This window comes from Acomys minous (genome assembly GCF_964271855.1).
Source record: "Acomys minous genome assembly, chromosome: 13".
Classification (NCBI taxonomy): Eukaryota; Metazoa; Chordata; class Mammalia; order Rodentia; family Muridae; genus Acomys; species Acomys minous.
Genome location: NC_140495.1, coordinates 92,407,025 through 92,427,218, shown reverse-complemented (window position 1 = coordinate 92,427,218; position 20,194 = coordinate 92,407,025). Strand labels below are relative to the sequence as shown.

Genomic DNA, 20,194 nt, shown 5'->3' with positions numbered 1-20,194 from the left:
AAGAAAATAAGAAATCATGTGTTTTTCATAGAGTGATCCACAGTGTACATTCTTTGGTTAGCTATTGCACTCTGTTGAAAAATAGTGTTTCAAGAAATAAAACAAAACAAAACAAAAAAAAACCTCCATAGTATCTAGTGGTGCTTCAGGAAAGGTAATTTATATATATAATGTAGCCAATTAGCATTCGTCCAGGACAGAATATGTGCCAAATATAAGCATATTTGCTGCTAAATATCATAGCACTAACTATGGCCTCCACCCTGACATGTCTATCTACAGTTAAAATAATTGTGGTGAAATTGTAATGTGGATAAAACCTCTGTATTTTCATGATATAGTTAACTGCACAGATAATATTGCAACCAAGAAAAAATATATACAACATTCCAAATATAAGACATTTAATAAAGTTTTCTTTTTCCACCATACTTTCTATGTTGGCCTTTTGAAAATGTTTTGAACAACTGTGCACTAATTTCATTTACTTTTCCACTACATATCTATAAATATTTACTCGTCAAGTCCTAAAAGCAGTGATTAAGTATACATCTCTTTTATCATTTATATAAAAAGTATCACACACATTAGCTATTGCTTGTTATAAATATTTGCATTTGTAATTTTTTTCATTTTTAAATAGTTCCATTGAAACAGATTTTTTAGGTCTTTCAATTTCTTTCTTGTATGTAACAATTGAAAACTTTTTCTCTGTCTTAACACTGAAATGAAATGTGTGTTGACAATTAATTATGATTTAGAATTGTACTAATTCATTATCCCATCACAATGTGTGTAGTACATGGTGACACAATGGTTTCCTCCATGTTACAGGTCTGTCATAGAGAAGCCTTCTATTCTGTGATTTCAGTAGCTACAGGGAGAATAAATAAGTTTTGTTTCAGTTTTACATTCTTCAGCAACTGGTAAGAAAAGCATTACACATCTTACTGCTCTTTGCTTAATTATAGGAAGACACTTAGAACCTTTCAATATTCCGTTTCCTTTAATGACCTCCTTTCCCCTAAAGGGTGGGTGTAGGCAGCTGAAAGAAATGTTCTCTTAAAGATTTTTCCTTTATTGAAGACTTGCCCACACACTGTAAAGTCTCCTCCTGGGAGTGATGTTCTGAAATCAATGTCTTGGTTTCCTCATTGACAGGATCTAGTTTCCACACACATAGTCCAGCTTTCAATCCAGACTCAGCAGCAAGGAATACTTTTGGCCTAAGAAAACCCAAACCCCAGACATAGAGCTGATGACATCATTTGTGCATAGTGGCACTGGCAAGAGTCTACTCACTGGAATATTCCGCTAACTAGGTTTCAGCTCATGAAGGAGTAAGGGCATGTTCTATCAAAGCATACTGGGAGCAGGGCAGGAATCAGAATTTTATTCAAAACGCTCCCAGAATAAGTCAGTGTCACAGAGAGTGCTTCCTCATTGAGTACATGTGCTTAAAGCCATCCAACACTAAGGTATCTTGGGTAAGTGAAGCAGGGGCCCTTGACCTTGGGCTCAGTAACCTGCTCGTGTTTACACTTAGCCATCTCCTCTACAGGAACTTCCACAAATGCCATTTTTCTCCTCATTTTCTTCAGTTGGTGCTTCTCCTCTTCCACTGAACCCTTCTCTCTCTCTTTTTTTTAAAGTTGGGTCTTTAAAAGCTTCTTAGCATCAAACTGAAATGTTTATCATACAGTTTTATCCTGTACCCCATCACCATAATGAATTGGGGCTAATTAATGAAGGTAAAAGAACAAGCAGTTAGGACGAGGACACAGAGAAAACAAAAATTTGAGACCTGTTTATAGAGATACAAAAGGTTGGTGACCAGTGTCAGTTTGTTTTTTTGTTTTGTTTTGTTTTGTTTTGTTTGTCTGTTTGTTTGTTGCTGGGAAACTGTCATTTTCAAGTGAGCATCAAGCAACCACGGGACCTGAACAGGCAGGAATAAGGGATGACGGCCCACAAATCCCTTCAGTTTTCTGGATACATGGACAGGATCCCACCGTGTGGTGACTCTACAGAAAATAGACTGAGTCTGACTGTGCTACCACAAAGTCTCAAAGATTATTTTTAAACATTCGTATTGCTTCTGGGATAAATAAATAAATAAATTTCTTTCATAGCCATCATTATTCATTGGAAATATCAAATATACTGATTTGCAATCTCAAGAATGCCATAGGCCACAAATCCTGATGATGTAGCAATAGGCATCAACCTCTCTAGAGCCTCAGAGTGAACATGCCCTAGTTATCAGTTTCTGTGGACAGATAGTATGTTGGCTTGGTACAATGTAATCTCTGCTGCATTGAGTGAAGGTGGGAGAGTAAGAAGCAATGATTTTATAAGAAACGGTGCCATATTTACTACAATTCTAGAATTGTACCTTCATACCTCTCTAACTCTATATTTACACTTCCCTTCCCACTCAGAGAAACTTGGAAATTTCAGGGATGTGACAAGTGTGTAACCATCATTGGGTACCACACATTGTTCCCCATGCAATTACCTTGTGAAGTCTGTCATCTCCATCATGATCATGCACATCTTCTTGGCAAGAACAATGATGTCATTGCTTGTGTCATCCCATATCTCGATTTCGGCATCCAGCTTGCTCTTCACTTTCTTGAAATCAGCTACTTGCTCAGCAATCTTTTCCCTTTCTGCCTCAGGCAATTGAGTCATCTTGGCCTAAAATGTGATAATTCAATTTAAAAATCACTCTTCTACAGAGGTAGCATCCTAGGGAGAAGTAGTCACTATAAGACATTTATACAAACATTTCACTTAAAGTCAAGATACCTAAGCTAAAGGCATCCAAACAAAAAATTCCTATTTGATTCAAATGGGAAAAGCTACAAAATTGTAAATTTTTGCTTGCAAAATTTAGGGTTACATTTCAGATTAGAAAAGTAGACTTTGGTGTCTGTTGTTTTAATTCTTCTCTATGAATTAACCTGTTAATTTGAAATTTTCTAATACCTAAAATTTTATATTAATTAAAATAGAATCTGAAGCTTCATGTTTGTTTAAATGCATATACTTCATAACTTTTAATTATATTAATAGAACACTTCAAAAGATGAAGTTAAAATTCATTTAAAATGACAGTTTACTTATCTATCTATACATAAATGTACAAATTTCTCCTTAAATAAGCACTCCATATATATTCATAAACAATTACCATATACTTATATAAATTCATAGACAGTATGTATATTTCATACATGCAAAATATTTAGATCCATATTAGCATATACACTCTTCCCATGGAAGAATAAGAATGAAAAGAAGGATTTATGAAGGGCGTCTTCTCTTATTAGCATACCAGGTCTAGAAGTGCTACTCAAACAGCAAGCGTTATCTGCTTTGGCATGATAGCACTCTGTGGATATGTTACATTCTTTAAAGCATGCAAATTACATCTTCCCATTGCATCTGAAATGAGGCTTTGGTAAGAAACCATGTAAACTCTAACACCACTAAATTCCTAACCTCAGCACCTGGAAACTGTCAGTTTTGTGAAGAAGAAAAAAAAAATTTAGGAGTAAAAATGATTTGAGACTTTATAGACCATAAAATTTCTGTAGTACAGCTTGAAATCGGGGATGGTGATACCTCCAGAAGTTCTTTTATTGTACAAAACTGTTTTAGCTACCCTGTGTCTTTTATTTTTCCATATGAAGTTGAGAATTGCTCTTTCAAGGTCTGTAAAGAATTGTGTTGGAATTTTGATAGTAATAAAAACTGCATGGTATTGGCATAAAAACAGACAGATTGATCAATGGAATGGAATCAAATCAAAGACCCAGAAATAAACCCACACACCTAAGGACACCTGCCTTTTGACAGAGAATCCAAAACCATACAATGGAAAAAAGAAAGCATCTTTAACAAATGGTGCTGGTCTAACTGGATGTCTGTATGCAGAAGAATACAAATAGACTCATATTTATTTCCCTGCCAAAACAAAAAACAAAGCAAAGCAAAACAAAACCCCTCAAGTCCACGTGGATCAAAGACCTTAACATAAAACTGAATACACTAAATCTATCAGAAGAGAAAGTGGGGAAGAGTCTTGAACTCGTTGGCACGGGAGACAATTTCCTGAACAGAACACTAACAGCACAGGCCTGAAGGTCAAAAATTAGTAATGGGGACCTCATGAAGCTGAAAAGCTTCTGCAAGGCAAAGGACACCATCAATAGGACAAAATGGCAACCTACCAAACGGGAGATCTTCACCAACCGTACATCTGACAGAGAGCTAATATCCAAAATATATTTTTTAAAAAACTCAGGAAATTAAACATCCACAAACCAAATAATCCAATTTAAAAATGGAATACAGAGTTTTAAACAGAGAGTTCTCAACAGAGGAATATGGAATGGCTGAGAAGCACATAAAGAAAAAGTCAACTTCCTTAGTCATCACAGAAATGCTCTGAGTTTCCATCTTATACCTCTCAGAATGGCTAAGATCAAAACCTTAAGTAACAGTGCATGATAGCGAGGGTGAAGAGCAAGGGGAACGCTCCCTCATTGCTGGTGAGAGTACACACTTTTACAACCACTGTTTAAATCAATCTGCAGTTTTCTCCGATAATTGGCAATAGATCTACCTCAAGACCCAGCTATACCACTCCTGGCCTTATAGCCAAAGATCCTCCACCATACCATGAGGACATCTGCTCAACTATGTTCACAGCAGCTTTATTTGTAATAACCAGAAACTGGAAAGAACCTGAATGTCCCTCTACTGAAGAATGGACAAAGAAACTGTTTACACAACAGAATACTACTCAGCTATTAAAAACAAAGAAACCTTGAAATCTGCAGTCAAATGGATAGAACATATATATATATAACATCCTGAGTGAGGTAACCCAGACTAAGAAAGACTGGTATGATATGTACTCACTTATAAATAGATATTAGATATAAGGTATAGGGCAACGATGGCACAATCCACAGACCGAAAGAAAAGGAAGAGGGCCCAGGCACCTATGTTTGAATCTCACACAGAAGAGGAAATAAAATAACCATCTGAATTAGATGGAGGGACAGAGCTGTATAGGAGAGGGGAATGGGAAAGGCAATGAGGGTGGGGCTCTAATGTGTGGGTGGATGGGAAGGGACAGTGGTGGGAAGGGGAAGACCTGGAAAGAGGATGAAAATCGGTGAGCGAGCATCTCTGGGACAGAGTACCAAGGGTGACCCTAGCCGAGAGCCCTAACAGTGGGGGACATAGAGCCTATACTTACCACCTCCTACAGCAAGGCAGGACTTCTAGTAGATGGAGGATGACACCAACCCACCCGTAAAACCTTTGACCTGAAATTGTTCTTGTTTACAGGAAGTATAGGGAGAAAGATGGGAACAGAGACTGAAGAAATGGCAAACTCATTGGCCCAATTCGAAACCCATCGATGGGAGAGAGCCAACCCTGATACTGTTAATGATACTCAGCTATGTTTGTAGACAGGAGCCCAACCTAACTGCTCTGAGAGGTTTCATCAAGCAGCTGATGCAACCAGATGCAGAGTCCCACAGTCAAACAATAAGCAGAGACTGGAAAGTTTTGTGGAAGAGTGGGAAGAAGGATCCAGGGAGCCAGAGGGGTCAAGACAACATAAGAAGACCTAAAGAGCAAATTAACCAGGGCCCATGGTGCTCATAGAGACTGAACCACCAACCAGAAGAGCTTTCATGGGCCAGAGTTAACCCCCTACACATATGTAACAGATGTGCAACTTGGTGATCATGTATGTGGGTCCCCTAACAATGGGAATAGGGGCTGTCTCTGATTCCTTTGCCTGCCTTTGGATCCTTTTACTCTAGCGGGGCTGCCTTGTTTGGACTCAGTGGGAGAAGATGTGCTTATTCCTGCTGTGACTTGAGGTGCCAGGGTAGGGTGGTACCCCTTAGGGGTCTCCCCTTCTCTGAGAAGGAGAGGATAGAGTAGGAGGAGGGAGCAGGAGGGTGGGACTGAAAGGAGAGGAGAGGGGGGGCTGGGATCAGGCTATAAAGTGATTATATATATATATATATATATATATATATATATATATATATATAACAAAATTTCATGAAGCTATCTCTGTCATATTGTACAACAAATTAGGTGCACATATGCACACACACTCATACACATGGACACACATACAAACACTCATATACATAGACACACACACATACTGACAGACACACAAACACACATACAACTACACACACACACACATACACACACAGATATACACATAGACTCATCCATATGCATACACATGCACACACTATAAATTCAGATATTTTCTAGTAGTAGGTGGGTAAGAGGATGTTTTGAAAAAGATAAAACACATGTTTCTCATTTGACTATTTTTAAGATATATGAGATGTGCAATTATTTCTGAATTCTAGTGAATGGGCATCTATAAGTGGGAAAGAAATATCAGAAAGCTTTGCAATTTTCTGAATATTAGGTTCAAAATAGCAAAAACACTTCTCATTAGATAAATATTATATAATACCAAAAAAGCTTAACTATATTGGATAAAGAAATTAGGCTGGGGAACAACTTTAATCCCAGCACTCAAGAGGCAGAGGCAGGTGGATCTCTGAAAGTTTGAAGCTGGCTTCAACTGGTCTACAGTTGAGGCTGGTCTACAGAGTGTATTCTAGGCCAGCAAAGACTACGTAAAGAGACCATGTCTTTTTAAAAATGGAATAATAGTAAGTAAAAACATAAAGAAAAATAAAAGCCAAAGTACCAATATGAACTGTCTGTCATTTATTATTAGCCTGATGATCTCGGCATGGTATCACTTAAGCTCTGAGGGTTAGGATACCTTGCCTGATTTATTTATTTATTTGTTTGTTTGTTTGTTTGTTTATTTTCAGGTCAGTTTTGTTTGTTTGTTTGTTTTATTAATGTATTCCGATTACATCTCAATTGTTACCCCATCACTTGTATTCTCTGATTCCTCTCTCCCTCCTGCTTTCACCCTATTCCCCTCCCCTAGGTCTAAGACCGAGGGGGACCTCCTCCCCCACTATATGGTCATAGGCTATCAAGTCTCATCTTGGTAGCCTGCGTATTCTTTCTCTGAGTGCCACAAAGGCCTTCCCACCAAGGGAAAGTGTCTTGCCTGATTTCTAATGTAGGGAATGCAACCAACAGTAAGGCTTTCTGGTGTGAAGTTTCTTTTAAATTCCTCAGCATAATCTGGCATGTATTAAATGTTCAACAAGTGACATCTACTTCTTACTCAAAGAAAACTTATGAACATATATTCATATTTCTAGCACATTTTCATTAAAGACTAAGGTTGAGCTTCCTGAGGCTAGAAAGTTTAAAAGAAAGATTTATTTTATTTTTAATTATGTATGTGTATGTGTATGTGTGAGAGAGACAGACAGACAGACAGACAGACAGACAGACAGAGACAGACACAGAGACACAGAGAGAGCCTGTGCGTATTTATGAGCACATGGGTGCTAGTGGCTGTGACAGCCAGTGGCGAAAGTCCCCATGGAGTTGTGGTGATAGACAGTTGGGAACCAAATTTTGTCCTCCTCAGGAGCAGTGCCTGCCCTTAGTCATTGAACCATCTCTCCAGCCCACAGGCTACATTTTTAATTAGTGAGCTATACAACTTCTCTTTCTTAGCAACTAAAAGCACTTTTGCCCTTTTTTCCTCTTTTTTTTTTTTTTTCCTTTTTGTCCCCTCTCTTAGGAAATGGTTCCTAAACAGAATGTCACAAGCAGAGCAACATTTATTGCCCCTGGCACATGGCAAGACACATAAATGAACACAGCTTACTACTTCTGGAATCAAAGTATGCTGAGTAAATTGTAAGGTATCAACTTGTTAAAAGAGCTTGGAAATAGAAATGGGTTTTCCCCATCTTCAAGACTGGACATTATTTTTCTCCTCTTTTAAAATGTTTATGCGTTCAAATACTAATAACTATATTTATTTAAATATTCAACAAAGGCATCTTACTACATCCTATACTTGAGAGGTAATGAATCTTGTTTCTGGCTGTGCTGGTTTTTAAGATTCTTCTTCTTCTTCTTCTTCTTCTTCTTCTCCTCCTCCTCCTCCTGCTCCTCCTCCTCTCCTCCTCCTCTTCCTCCTCCTCCTCTTCCTCCTCCTCCTTCCCCTCCTTCTTCTCCCCCTCCCCCTCCTCCTCCTCCCCCTCCTCCCCCTCCTCCTTCTCCCCCTCCCCCTTCTCCCCCTCCTCCCCCTCCTCCTCCTCCTCCTCCTCCTCCTCCTCCTCCTCCGGTAGGCCAATCTGTGAAGTATTTTCTTGATTAATGATTGATGTGGCAGGGTCTAGTGCTCTGTGAACACTGCAAACCCTGGGCAGGTGGTGCTGATTTGTATAAAAAAGCAGGCTGAGTATTCTATAAGGAGAAAGCCAGCAACACGTCATTTCTCCATGGATTGCTTCAACACCTGTCCCTTGGTTCTGGCCCTGCTTGAGTTTCTGCCCTGAATTCCCTCAGTGATGGGTGGGTAACAGCAAGTATATGATGAAATAAACTCAGTTCCTTCCCAAGTTGCTTTGGACACGTGCTTTATCATATAAATAGTAAGAATAAGACACTGATAACCAGTATAACCCACAATGCTGAAGTCTACAGCAGAATATTATGGAAAAGCAGTCATTAATGACACCACAAAATAAAATATTAAGGTAGTAATATGGTTTGGATATTCCACGTTCTATTCCTGAGAATATCACTGATCTTGCATAGATCTGCAGGAAGTCTTTAATCTCTGTGCATAAGTTTCCCCAGAAATGAAATGACAATAATTACAACCTCCATTCTCTTGAGGGAGCCCAGTGGATTATTGGAAAACACGGCAATAGAAACGGTCACAGATAGGAGCCTCTTAGGAAGCATCCTACATATTCTCAACTCACATGGTGAGTTACATTCAAAGGACTTTCAGCTCTAACAAGCAGACAGTCAGAAGTTGAGCAAGAGCTTGTAAAACTGAAAGTTCTGAAGGATTCTCGCCTTACTTTGCACAGGACAGCAACAATAATGAAACATTTAATTATAGTCTGACACCTTTACTGAAGGGTTTAAGTGGATCTATGAATAATTTATTAAATGCCATCAATCAATTTCAATCACTGGGAAAATTTAAAAGTTAAACCCAAGAGAACACTCAGTGTTGAGGATTCCAGAAAAAAAATGCCCTTTGAATTATTTTATAGTGTACAAGATATGAAAAGAAGAAGTTATGGTTAAGTAGAAACTCTGACAAAATATATCCTGGTAATCTACATGTATAGGCTCAATGTCTATAAAACAGAATGCTTATACAAATATTTTGTGGGATTCCAGTCATATGAATGATGTTGCATTGTGTGTATCTGTTGATTTTGAAAGTTCAAACCAAAGACAATGAAAAAAAGCTGAGAGTTTCTTGTGCCAAACTCTCTCTAGATACTATTTACACATATGTATTTGAGGCTACCTTCCATGTTACACATGATACATAGATTTTGAAAATAATGTACTTTGTTCCATATTTTATTTTTTATTTTATTTATTTTTATTTTTTCCAAATTTTAATATAGATTTTATTTTTTTCCTTTTTTTAATTAATTTATTCTTGTTACATCTCAATGGTTATCCCATCCCTTGTATCCTCCCATTCTTCCCTCCCTCCCATTTTCCCCTTATTCTCCTCCCCTATGACTGTTCCTGAGGGGGATTACCTCCCCCTGTATATGCTCATAGGGTATCAAGTCTCTTCTTGGTAACCTGCTGTCCTTCCTCTGAGTGTTCCATATTTTAAATTTGAGTTCCATCTTCACAGAAGTCCCGTGAGGTAAGTCCTAGGGTAATCTGAATTTACACGTGGGGAAAACAAGTAACTCTGGGAGAGTAAGCAGTTTAGTAAAGAGAAGGGTGTCAGGCAGTGTTTGAACCAGGATTCCAACCATAAAGTGTAGCCAGGAATTCTTCTGTGGTCAATTCTGACAAACATGAGCAGCAGCATCTGAAATGCACAGACACACCCACACAGTCACTGGAGACAAAACACACCCACACAGTCACTGGAGACAAAACACACCCACACAGTCACTGGAGACAAAACACACCCACACAGTCACTGGAGACAAAACACACCCACACAGTCACTGGAGACACTGCCTAACAGACAGGTACTTAGCAGAAGTCTCTGCAGCTGCCTCCCTTCCTTCCTAGAATGTGTTGACTGTCTGCCTTTCTAGAAATATCTAATCACAGAATAGAGAAAAGCAAATGTAGACAAACAAGTCTACAGTGTTTGGTTTTTTTTAATTAATTAATTTATTCACTTTATACCCTAGGAGTAGGCCTTTTCCTTCTCTCCTCTCAGAACCACCCTCCCTCCCACATCCCCCTCTCCTATTTCTTGAAAAAGGGTAGCTCCCCTACCTACCTATCCTAACTCCTCAAGTAGCAGTAGGACTGAGTTCCTCCCCTTCCCCTATGGCATGGCAAGGCAGTCTCTTTCCTCTTCGGGCATGTTGTCACCCGCATCCCCATCACTCTCCCCAGGTCTGATCTACCCCTTTGTTTCTCTCTGTGCTCCCTCTTCTACTTTGTTCCATCTCTTCAGCCACTACCTCTGTGTGTTCTATTTCTCCTTCACAGTGAGAGTTAAGCATCCTCCCTTGGGTCCTCTTTGTAACTTATCCTCTTTGGGTCTGTGAGTTGTGGAAAATTTATCCTGTACTAAATGGCTAGAATCTGCTTATAAGTGAGTACATACCATGTGTGTCTTTCTGGGCTACCTCACTCAGGGTGATCTTTTCTAGTTACAAACATTTGCCTGCAACTTTCATGATTTCCTTGCTTTTAGTGGTTGAGTGGTATTTGCCGGAGAGATGCTTTGTTGGTTGGTGTGCTTGCTGTACAATCAGGATGACAAGAGTTCAGATCCCAGCACCCGCTTGTCAACCTAGATGTTCCCAGAATGCCGATTACTCCAGTTCAAAGCCATCCTATGCCTTCCCTATGGCATCTTCAGATACATAGAAACATGCACATCTCCAGAAACAGAAACATATGTAAACAAGCAAACAAATAAATTATAAATCATTTAAAATGAAGGATAAGGAAGATGGCATAACAGGAAAAGTAGAGTTTTTCATATAGATCTTCACCCAACTTTAAATGCTGACAAGCATGCATCATGTAACAAAGAGTGTAACCATTCTGAACATCAGTATACTGAGCAACAGTGACCTTACATAAGAATATGATTTGGATGAAAGGCATGTGTGCAAATATAGACAACAGAACAAGAAATATGAAGGACTTTGGTGAGGAGTACTTTCCATCAGTATACATAAAATATATAAATAGCCAAAGTTTTGATATGCTTCCCTAGGATATAATTTCTCTGAAAGTAGATGCATAATTGATAATATATGGCGTTAATATGGGGGTTACTAACAGAACTGTCCACAAGCTAGCTTATTGGTTTTAAAACTTAAAATATTTTTTAAAATTCATGAGGGGAAAAGGGTATATTATTCACTTGCCCCACCTCACAGAAGCAAATCACAAACCAAAACAGATCTGAGCAAACAGGTCCCAAAACCACAAAGACCACAGAAATACTAAGTTGTTATAATCACTTCTTTCCCCCCATGGCACACTCAATTTTTCACATAGAAGACTAGTAAGTAAGTGTGTGTCCCAGAGAAGGAAAGTGGTCTTAAAATATTACTGAGCAGGATAGGGGAATAGGTAATATTTAATTTTATGTGTGTGCAATTCTATTTCACTACTTTTCTGTTTTCCTTAACTATAAACTGTGTTAATGGACATTTAACAAATGGCCATTATATCACATGTCTTTATAGTCTCCTACCCATGAAACACAGAATTAGAACTATGTTAATAAACCTATACAATATAAACAATAATAATATGAGTAACATATGGTAATATTCACATTTGCAACCATGGAAATTATGTCTATAAAGATAAAGCGTAAATTCCCTTCTACTTAAAAATGGTCTCTCACATACTTAAGTATTTTTACCTCATATAGAAATGTTATATGTAAGGATAGTTTGTACCTAGGTTTCAGGAAAATATAAAATCCACAAAACACATTTGAGCTACAAGTGGTGAGACTGAACACAAACTGGATATCAAACAGTTTTAAGAGATGATTGTTGTTTTTCAATATGAATATTTCTGTAATTTTGGACTCAACTATAATATTAAGGTATGAACTGCGACAGTGTTTTAAATTACTTTGAAGTGTTTCAGGGGGAAAACGTTTAAAAATATCTTATAAGTTTTCTTCCAAAATCTACTATCATGACAGGAAGAAAATATTCTGTCAAATTAAATAAGTACTATTAAACATATACTATATTCTATGCAATACAATCTTGGTCAATTTACCTGTTATGAGACCATGTCTAAAGGTCTGATAAGCTCCTTTGGAGAAATAGGAACACTGTATTTGTCTTTCCAACAAAATGAGGTCCAGATGGCCTCAGTACCACAATGCCTTATCAGATACAACAAGCCTATAAGGTTGTTCTAAAGCTATCTATATTTTTTCCACTTCATCTCTTACTTTTTTCTTATTTCTTTGTTCTCTCTTTGACAGCAGGCATGCACTACTTTCTCAGGCACTCTGTTACAGTTTTGACAATTGCTAGCTATTAGACAATTCTTCATGTCTCCTCTCTTTTCTTGCTGTATGCCAGCCTCAACTCTCCACTAGAGAACTGGGAGGAGGATGTGCAATCTGTTTCCCACAAAATGACTTGCATTACATGAAAACAATCATCAGATGCTGCTAACTGTGCCCTTTATAGCATGTTTTCCTTTCTTTTTACAGTTACTCATTTCTAGACACTTCTTCAAAACTATCTTATCCACATGATCAGCATCAAGGCTTCTTCAGAGATACCACATGTGTCTTACTCCCTCTATAAACTGACTTCCAAATGCTACCTAATTCCTTGCTAGTCAAGAATAGTATACAGGGGGAGGTAATCCCCCTCAGGAACAGTCATAGGGGAGAGGAATAAGGGGAAAATGGGAGGGAGGGAAGAATGGAAGGATACAATAAATGGGATAACCATTGAGATGTAACAAGAATAAATTAATTTTTAAAAAAGAAAAAAAGAATAGAATACGGTCTTTGTGAAGGATACAATGTTTACTCTGCCAAGAGTCTAAACCTATCCTAGAAAATTTTAACATCCATACACATTACTTGTATTTAATACTCAATAGAAGTATACATAAAACTATAACTACACCATATTTAAATTTCTTAACATTTAATTCTTTGAACACTAGCTGTTGTCAAGGTTTAAACTAATTTAAAGGCAATTGCATTGTGCCTCCTTTAATCATTATTGAAGGTTGTTGATAGGCTCTTGTGCTATGCAAACAGACACTATATAAATTTTTGGGTGATTCATTAAATAATATTGGAAAGACTGTAAGAAACTTCCACAAGTTCTAGAAATCCACTCATAAAATACAGCACAAATCTTTTTCTCTTGCACTTTGCACATATGTTTAGTTACCTGAACTTCATGACCCAGTTTCCAGTAAATTGGTTGGCAAAGCACACAGGAAGCATGCTAGTCTGAGCACAAAGACAGAAACTCAAAGAGGAGTCAGGACTCTAAGATTCTGGAGATCTGTTAGTTTATACATGAGCTTTGTTGCTTATATCAGCACACCCCACCCGTCTCTCAACTGTAGCATAGTAACATATTTGTCCGGAATTGTGACCATGCATTCTCTGATGTCTGCTCCACAAAGTTATGTGCTGCCACTCATGCTGGCAAAGAGCTCTCAATCACTCTGTGCAGAAAATGCACAATTCTTATATTTAAAATTTCAAACTACTCAAGTAATGGTACATGGACTATAATTTGGAAACAAATTGCACTAGACCATTTTATTCATTGAACTCATGAGAAACTATATAGAGTCTCACTAAAAATAGGCAGGATTTAAAAAGAAAAGACTTGAGAGCAGGAGAGCTGGCCCAGCCCCTTACCGGCTGCAGCATTCAGGAGAGTGTTCACAATACCCCAACTGTGCAGCACAGTGGAGCTGGCTCTAGTGGCATGAGTGAGGGTGAGCCTGTTTCTTGAGCATGAGAGCAGGAGAACCTGAGAGCCCCCTACAGGTTACATTGGATGAGTTAGCCAGGGCAGTGCTGGAGAGCTCACCCTGGTGGTGTGGATACAGAAAATGGTGGCTATGGGCTGACCAACTTAGCTACTACCACTGCAGGCCCAGCTCCAAGTAAAAATTCGGGATTGATGTTTGTGTACCACTCATCATTCATTTGTTCAGATGAAGTATTACTGCAAATATACCCAGAAATATTAGTGTTTGTTTACATAATGAGTTATTGGTGGGGTATTGTGAATATTCTCTGTATTTATAACATGGGATTCTATTCTATTGCTTCTTCTGTGATGTCTTGCTTTAATGTCAGGATATATTAAAGGGGAAATATGAGTCTCTAGACTGCTATATCTCTTATGTGCTATGCTGGTAGCACAAACACTCCTCACAGAACATAAGTTTAAGTCCTGAGTTAGATAGTTTATTTTTATACTTACGTTTATCAATACATATTCATGCTTTGATAATTACCTGAACAAATGTCACAAGGCTTGATACAAACTTCTTTCTGTATTACGTCTCAATTAAAGGGTTTCTTTCTATCTTCTCTCTCTCTCTCTCCCTCTCTCTCTCTCTCTCTCTCTCTCTCTCTCTCTCTCTCTCTCTCTCTCTCTCTCTGTGTGTGTGTGTGTGTGTGTGTGTGTGTGTGTGTAGTATGGGTAATTCAGTTCTATTATCTACACTCCTGTGAAGTTATTCTAGACGCAAGCAATCAGTTCGCCATATTCCCTGAGTTCCACGTGGGCAGAGTCAAGCAATCATGACTCGAAAATATTTAAAAATAGTTATATCTTCAGTGAAATGCACAGGCTCTTTTTCTATTGCCATTAATACCTGATCACAATGGAAACTGACTGCAATTATTTTTAGTTTAATGCAATACATGTTACTATTTACTTAGAGACAAACTGAGGTGTATGGAGGATACATGTAGCTATCACATAACCACAATGCCATTTTAGATAGGGGATATAAAATTCTGTTCATTTCTGTATACACAGTATTCTTGAAATCTATCTCACACATAAATGGAAAAAGACACTTTATCTACATCAAAATTTGGCACAGTTGCGGCCTGAGATTAAATACACTTAACACAGCCCTTTGAGGATGGGGAACACAATAAAACACTGGGTTAATAGAAATACCTACAGCAGCAACAGCAACAGTACTCTAAATTTGTCCATATGGCCAGATCGCATGAGAAAATTAAATAAACAAAACATAATTCTTCCTGTCTTCTGGATGTGATTTCAGAGAGGCAGACATCTGGATCAGCAAGGCACTTAGCAAACTACAAGAGTTCCTCAAGTAAAATCCCATTTGGGACTGGAAATGAGATCCTCCACTGAAGATGCAGCATCTGACATGAGAGTCTTAACTCAGACTAAGATGGGCTACAGATGAAGCTGTGTTTATAGATGAACACAAAGGGAAAATAAAACTAAGTCTTCGATTAGCTAGGCTCTCAAAAGTAAAACTCCAGGCTACTTGGAGCATGATTTTTAGGAATAGGCACATCATTTCAAAAGCAGCCCATGCGCAAACACTATGCAGACAAAAATCTATGGTGATTGGGAACATTTTCAAAGTAAAAAAGGAGAGCGAATGATTTTTGCCTAAGGTTCTCAAGCAAGGGACTTCACAGGCTGTGAACAATTTCTTTTTAGGTGGTGGAATGTATAATATGTTTGCAAATCATTCTGTTCTACAAATGAAGTACGTAAAGCACATTCACACAAAAAGCAAAAACAAAAAGTAAAAAATTCAACACCAAGAAATACTAGTCACCAACCCTCCCATATTTTAACCCCATTGAGTTAGGAGTTCATTGCGATGTTTTTATCTCAGGGCTACATAGTCCTTTTGTTATCTACTACATAGATAATGGTGTGGATGCTCCTTACTCCATGCAATATACAGCCCAGCATTACAACAGCCATGTCAACAAGGAGACAGTAAGAAGTCTCTTCCTCACATAGGTGGCTGCTGCAAAGATGTTTGACCCTGGCTCAGACTGACCTCAGGGCCTCTCCAGATGGTACAGTTCTGATGCTACGGTGAGCTTGTCTGATTCTTAATGTTTTTTTCACTTTCAACCATTCTCAGCATAACAGTAAGTAACAGAGCTACAATAGGGAATTCCAATCCATCACACAGGATTAGACTGAAAAGAGGGTCATTTAATCTCCTCTGGAATTCTATTATTTTATCATCAGGAAAAATGGCTTACTAATTTTTATCTATACCTCAAGATGTTGGGTCATTTAAACCTAGTGCTCTTTTCAATTAAAAAAAAAAACCAGTAAGTTGAGTCAATCAGGATGTAGAAAAATTGCCACTATCAAAAGATAGAAAACAGTGTTGTCTTGATATACTAAGCTTACTAACCTTAGCCTTTTGCCTATTCAGTATGGGCACACAATTTTCTATTAATTCAATTTTATTTGTATTATATGTGTAGAACTGTTTTGCATGTATGTGCAATATGTACATTGCATGCATGCTCATGGAGCCAGTAGAGATTATCAGATCCCATACAAATGGAGTTACAAAGACTTGTGAGCTGCCAGACTTGTGAGTAACCAGGAGTCCAGTGATCTTTTTATTTATTGACTTACTTATTTATTTTTATTTTTACATATACATTTATATTATTACACATATATACAAAAAACTACCTACAGCAAGAAGAACCACAAAACAATCAGGAACTATATAAATGTTTCATTCTTAGTGTTTTGGCTATTTGTATTTGGCAGCCTTGAAGAAAACATCTTTCCTATCTTGGTGAATCTAAAATTCTGAATGTAAATCAATCTCAATCACATCTTGTCATTATCAACTTAAAACATCTATATAGACCTAAAAACATCTTAACCCCTAAACAACTAAGCTTAATTGCAAAACAAAACTATTTGGTCTTCAACCTCATCAGAGACTTGAGAAGGAATAACAGTAACTACCTGAGTGTACAGGAAGTGCAGGCTGGCAGCTTCCAAAATAAGAACATGACAAAGACAGTTTCCTGCCTGATCAGTCACCCAAAACTCTCTATAATGTTGCAGCAGCATCTTCCGCCATCTGGCCCATTATATCTGACAGACATATTTGTGAGGGAAGAACTATTGAGAAATTGCTTCCTCTGCCTTGGCAGAGTTTGGCCGTCAACTGTGGCTGCATCCAAGCGTGCCCATTTTTAGACAGAATTCTGTCTGTGGCTGAAACAAGGACATTTTTCCCAATGGCTGATTTGCCACATTTGAAGCCATCTCCATAAGGAGGTTCTTTGATGTTCATCATCTTCTTTGAGGTAGGCTGGGTGTTGCCAGGAGTTAACCTGTCTTATTGTCAAAGAATCTTTAAACTAATAAAACATCTATAAATGCCATATTCTGTAGGTCTCTGAGGTTTTTGAAGACATTCCAGTGATCTTAACTACTGAGCTATCTCCAGAGCCCAGTGAATATTTTTTAAAGCTGGTAAATTTAAATGAACTAGCAAAAGAGAGAGAGAGAGAGAGAGAGAGAGAGAGAGAGAGAGAGAGAGAGAGGGGGGGGGGGGCGGTTTTCCCCTCATATGTATGTTTGCTCCATCTTTGTCTATAGAATTATGCACCAACTCTAAATAGTGTCATGGACTTATTTTTCTCTCCATGTTACTCTTATATTATCTACAATTATATCTAAAATTTTTATGCTATGTTTTTCTCACTGATACTACTTTTGAGTTTGAAAAGTACTTTTATACAATAGAGATTTTAAAGCTAATATTTCATTCACAATTCTTGACGTACTTGCTAGATATGTGTACATGTGACAATTTATTCAAATTATATTTCAAATCTGGAATCATCACATATATGTTTATAATACTAATGCTAGCATCTTGCTCTGGAATGAAAGCTCTCTATATTTCTTAAATATAGCTATACCAAAGAATTACATCTATTTTCTTTCTTGTAAGAGATCAAACACCATTATATTTTATGAATAGCCATTGGGTGTTTTTCAGTTTTAGACATATATATGAATACATAAATATGTGTAAACATATGTAACTATATGTAGTCTATGGTGAATATGCATCTGCCATTTTCCAAATATATGTAACAAAATTCTTAATGATAAGAGAAAACATTTTGATAAGGGGTTCCTGTGGTTAGTAATGTAATATTAATATCTCTACAAATTATATCAGTCAGTTTTCCAAAATATCTTACCAACAAGCGTCATTATATTTATTTTTCAAATATGATAATAAGATGACATTTAATAGTAATTGTCCTTAGAACAGTGTAATTTTTGATGAGGTGGAACAACTACCTAGCCAATTATAATTTTGTGTGCTTTCTGTGACAAGGGGAAGCACTGCTTATTTAAAGCATGCCAATTGTGGCTTCACTAAAATGCTGATAGTGAAATCATCAGCTGTATCAGCAAGGAAATTTGTTGAAGCCGAGTCCTTAAAAAATAAGTGATGTAGACCTACAGCTAAAATTTAAATTTGAGAGGAAAAAATGACCACTAAGTGATGGATAAAACTATAAGGTTTAAAAAGTTGTAAAGTTGTTACAGAAAGTTATACATGAAAGATGGTTTCTAACCTAAGCTATCTACTTAACATCTATATTTGGTTTTCTAATAGGCCAATCAACAGGATAAACTAAAAATTAATTTGTTTATTCTACCATGTCCAACCTGTTCTATTCAGTGTATTCCATTTCAATAAAAATAGCTAAATATTTTCTCCAAACTAATTGCCCAAGAATCTTAAGTTGCCCATAGCTCTTGTCTCTCTGCATGTTTTATACCCAACATTCATTCTTTAGAAAATCTGAGTGGCTTATCCACCTTCATATACACACAGTCAACAATTTCCAGACCCTCTATTTCTAAAATCTAAGTGGGAACCTTTATCATTTCCCACCTTCCTGACAGCAATGGCTTCCCAAACTCCCACTTCGTCCTACATCACAGCCACATTATTCTCACCACAGCATTCAGAATTACATGGGCAAAATATTACAGATCATATCATTCTTGGCTCACGGCTCTCCAATGGTTCTACCGTCTATTCAAAATGAAAGCCAGCATTTTATAACATCTGTTTATTTGATGGGAACAGGATGCTTCTGAGTTTCAGACTCCCGTGCATATTAATTTTGTCAACCTGACAGAATCGAAAGTCATCTACGAGACAAAACTCTGAGCTTAGCTATGAAGGATTTTCTTTACAGATTAGGTTGAGTTAGGAAGGACCACTCTAAATGTGGAGAGCGGTATTCCATGAATTGTAGTCCTGGACTGAATAAGAAGTCAAAGTCAAGCCATGCACCAGTATTCATCAATCTTGCCCTTTGGAGTTGCGATGATTTTACTGTGAGACCCAGATGCTGGCCACGGAGCTGTAATTTTTTTATTTAACTTGGTGACTTTTAGTCTTGCTTTGGTCCACTCTTTCTCTGCTATGAATCATCCTTTGTTCCTCTTTTGTGGAATGAGAATATTTGATTTGTACCATTTTATGTTGGAAGTGTCTAGTTTGTTTTAATGGTATAAGTGCTCATGATTAAAATAGGCATCCTGATTCTCAAAAGACATTGCACATACACCTTTGAACAGTCTTAAACTGTTAAAGACCACAGAGAGTTTCATTGAATGAATTTTATATTATGATATGCCTATGAGCTTATATAGACAATGGGTATGCAATGACTAGTCTTTGTGATCAACTTATTGAGAGTTAGAAACACCATGGAACATATCTCTGGCCATCTCTGTGATAAGGTTTCTAGATTATTTCAAATGGGGAAGAAAAATCTACTGTAACTTTTGTAAGCATCCTTCGTTGGCTGTGGTCTGAATTGGCTGCAACTGAATAAAATGGATACAGTGATGTGAACACAAACATTCATGTATTTCTACTCCCCGACTGAAGATACAATGGGACCATTTGTTCCATAGCTCCTGTTGACATGATTTTG

At 37.5% G+C, this 20,194-nt stretch overlaps 1 protein-coding gene across 6 annotated transcripts in view; it reads right to left on the bottom strand.

Annotated features, from left to right (window-relative positions):
* The window catches only part of CTNNA3 (catenin alpha 3), a 1,390,227-nt gene that overhangs the window by 99,315 nt on the left and 1,270,718 nt on the right, over window positions 1-20,194 (bottom strand). For all 6 annotated transcript variants that reach the window (XM_084751942.1, XM_084751940.1, XM_084751941.1 and 3 more), the window contains one exon: window positions 2,519-2,700. In XM_084751942.1, the coding sequence (XP_084608068.1) occupies window positions 2,519-2,700 (182 nt within the window). The remainder of the gene's footprint in view (window positions 1-2,518; window positions 2,701-20,194) is intronic.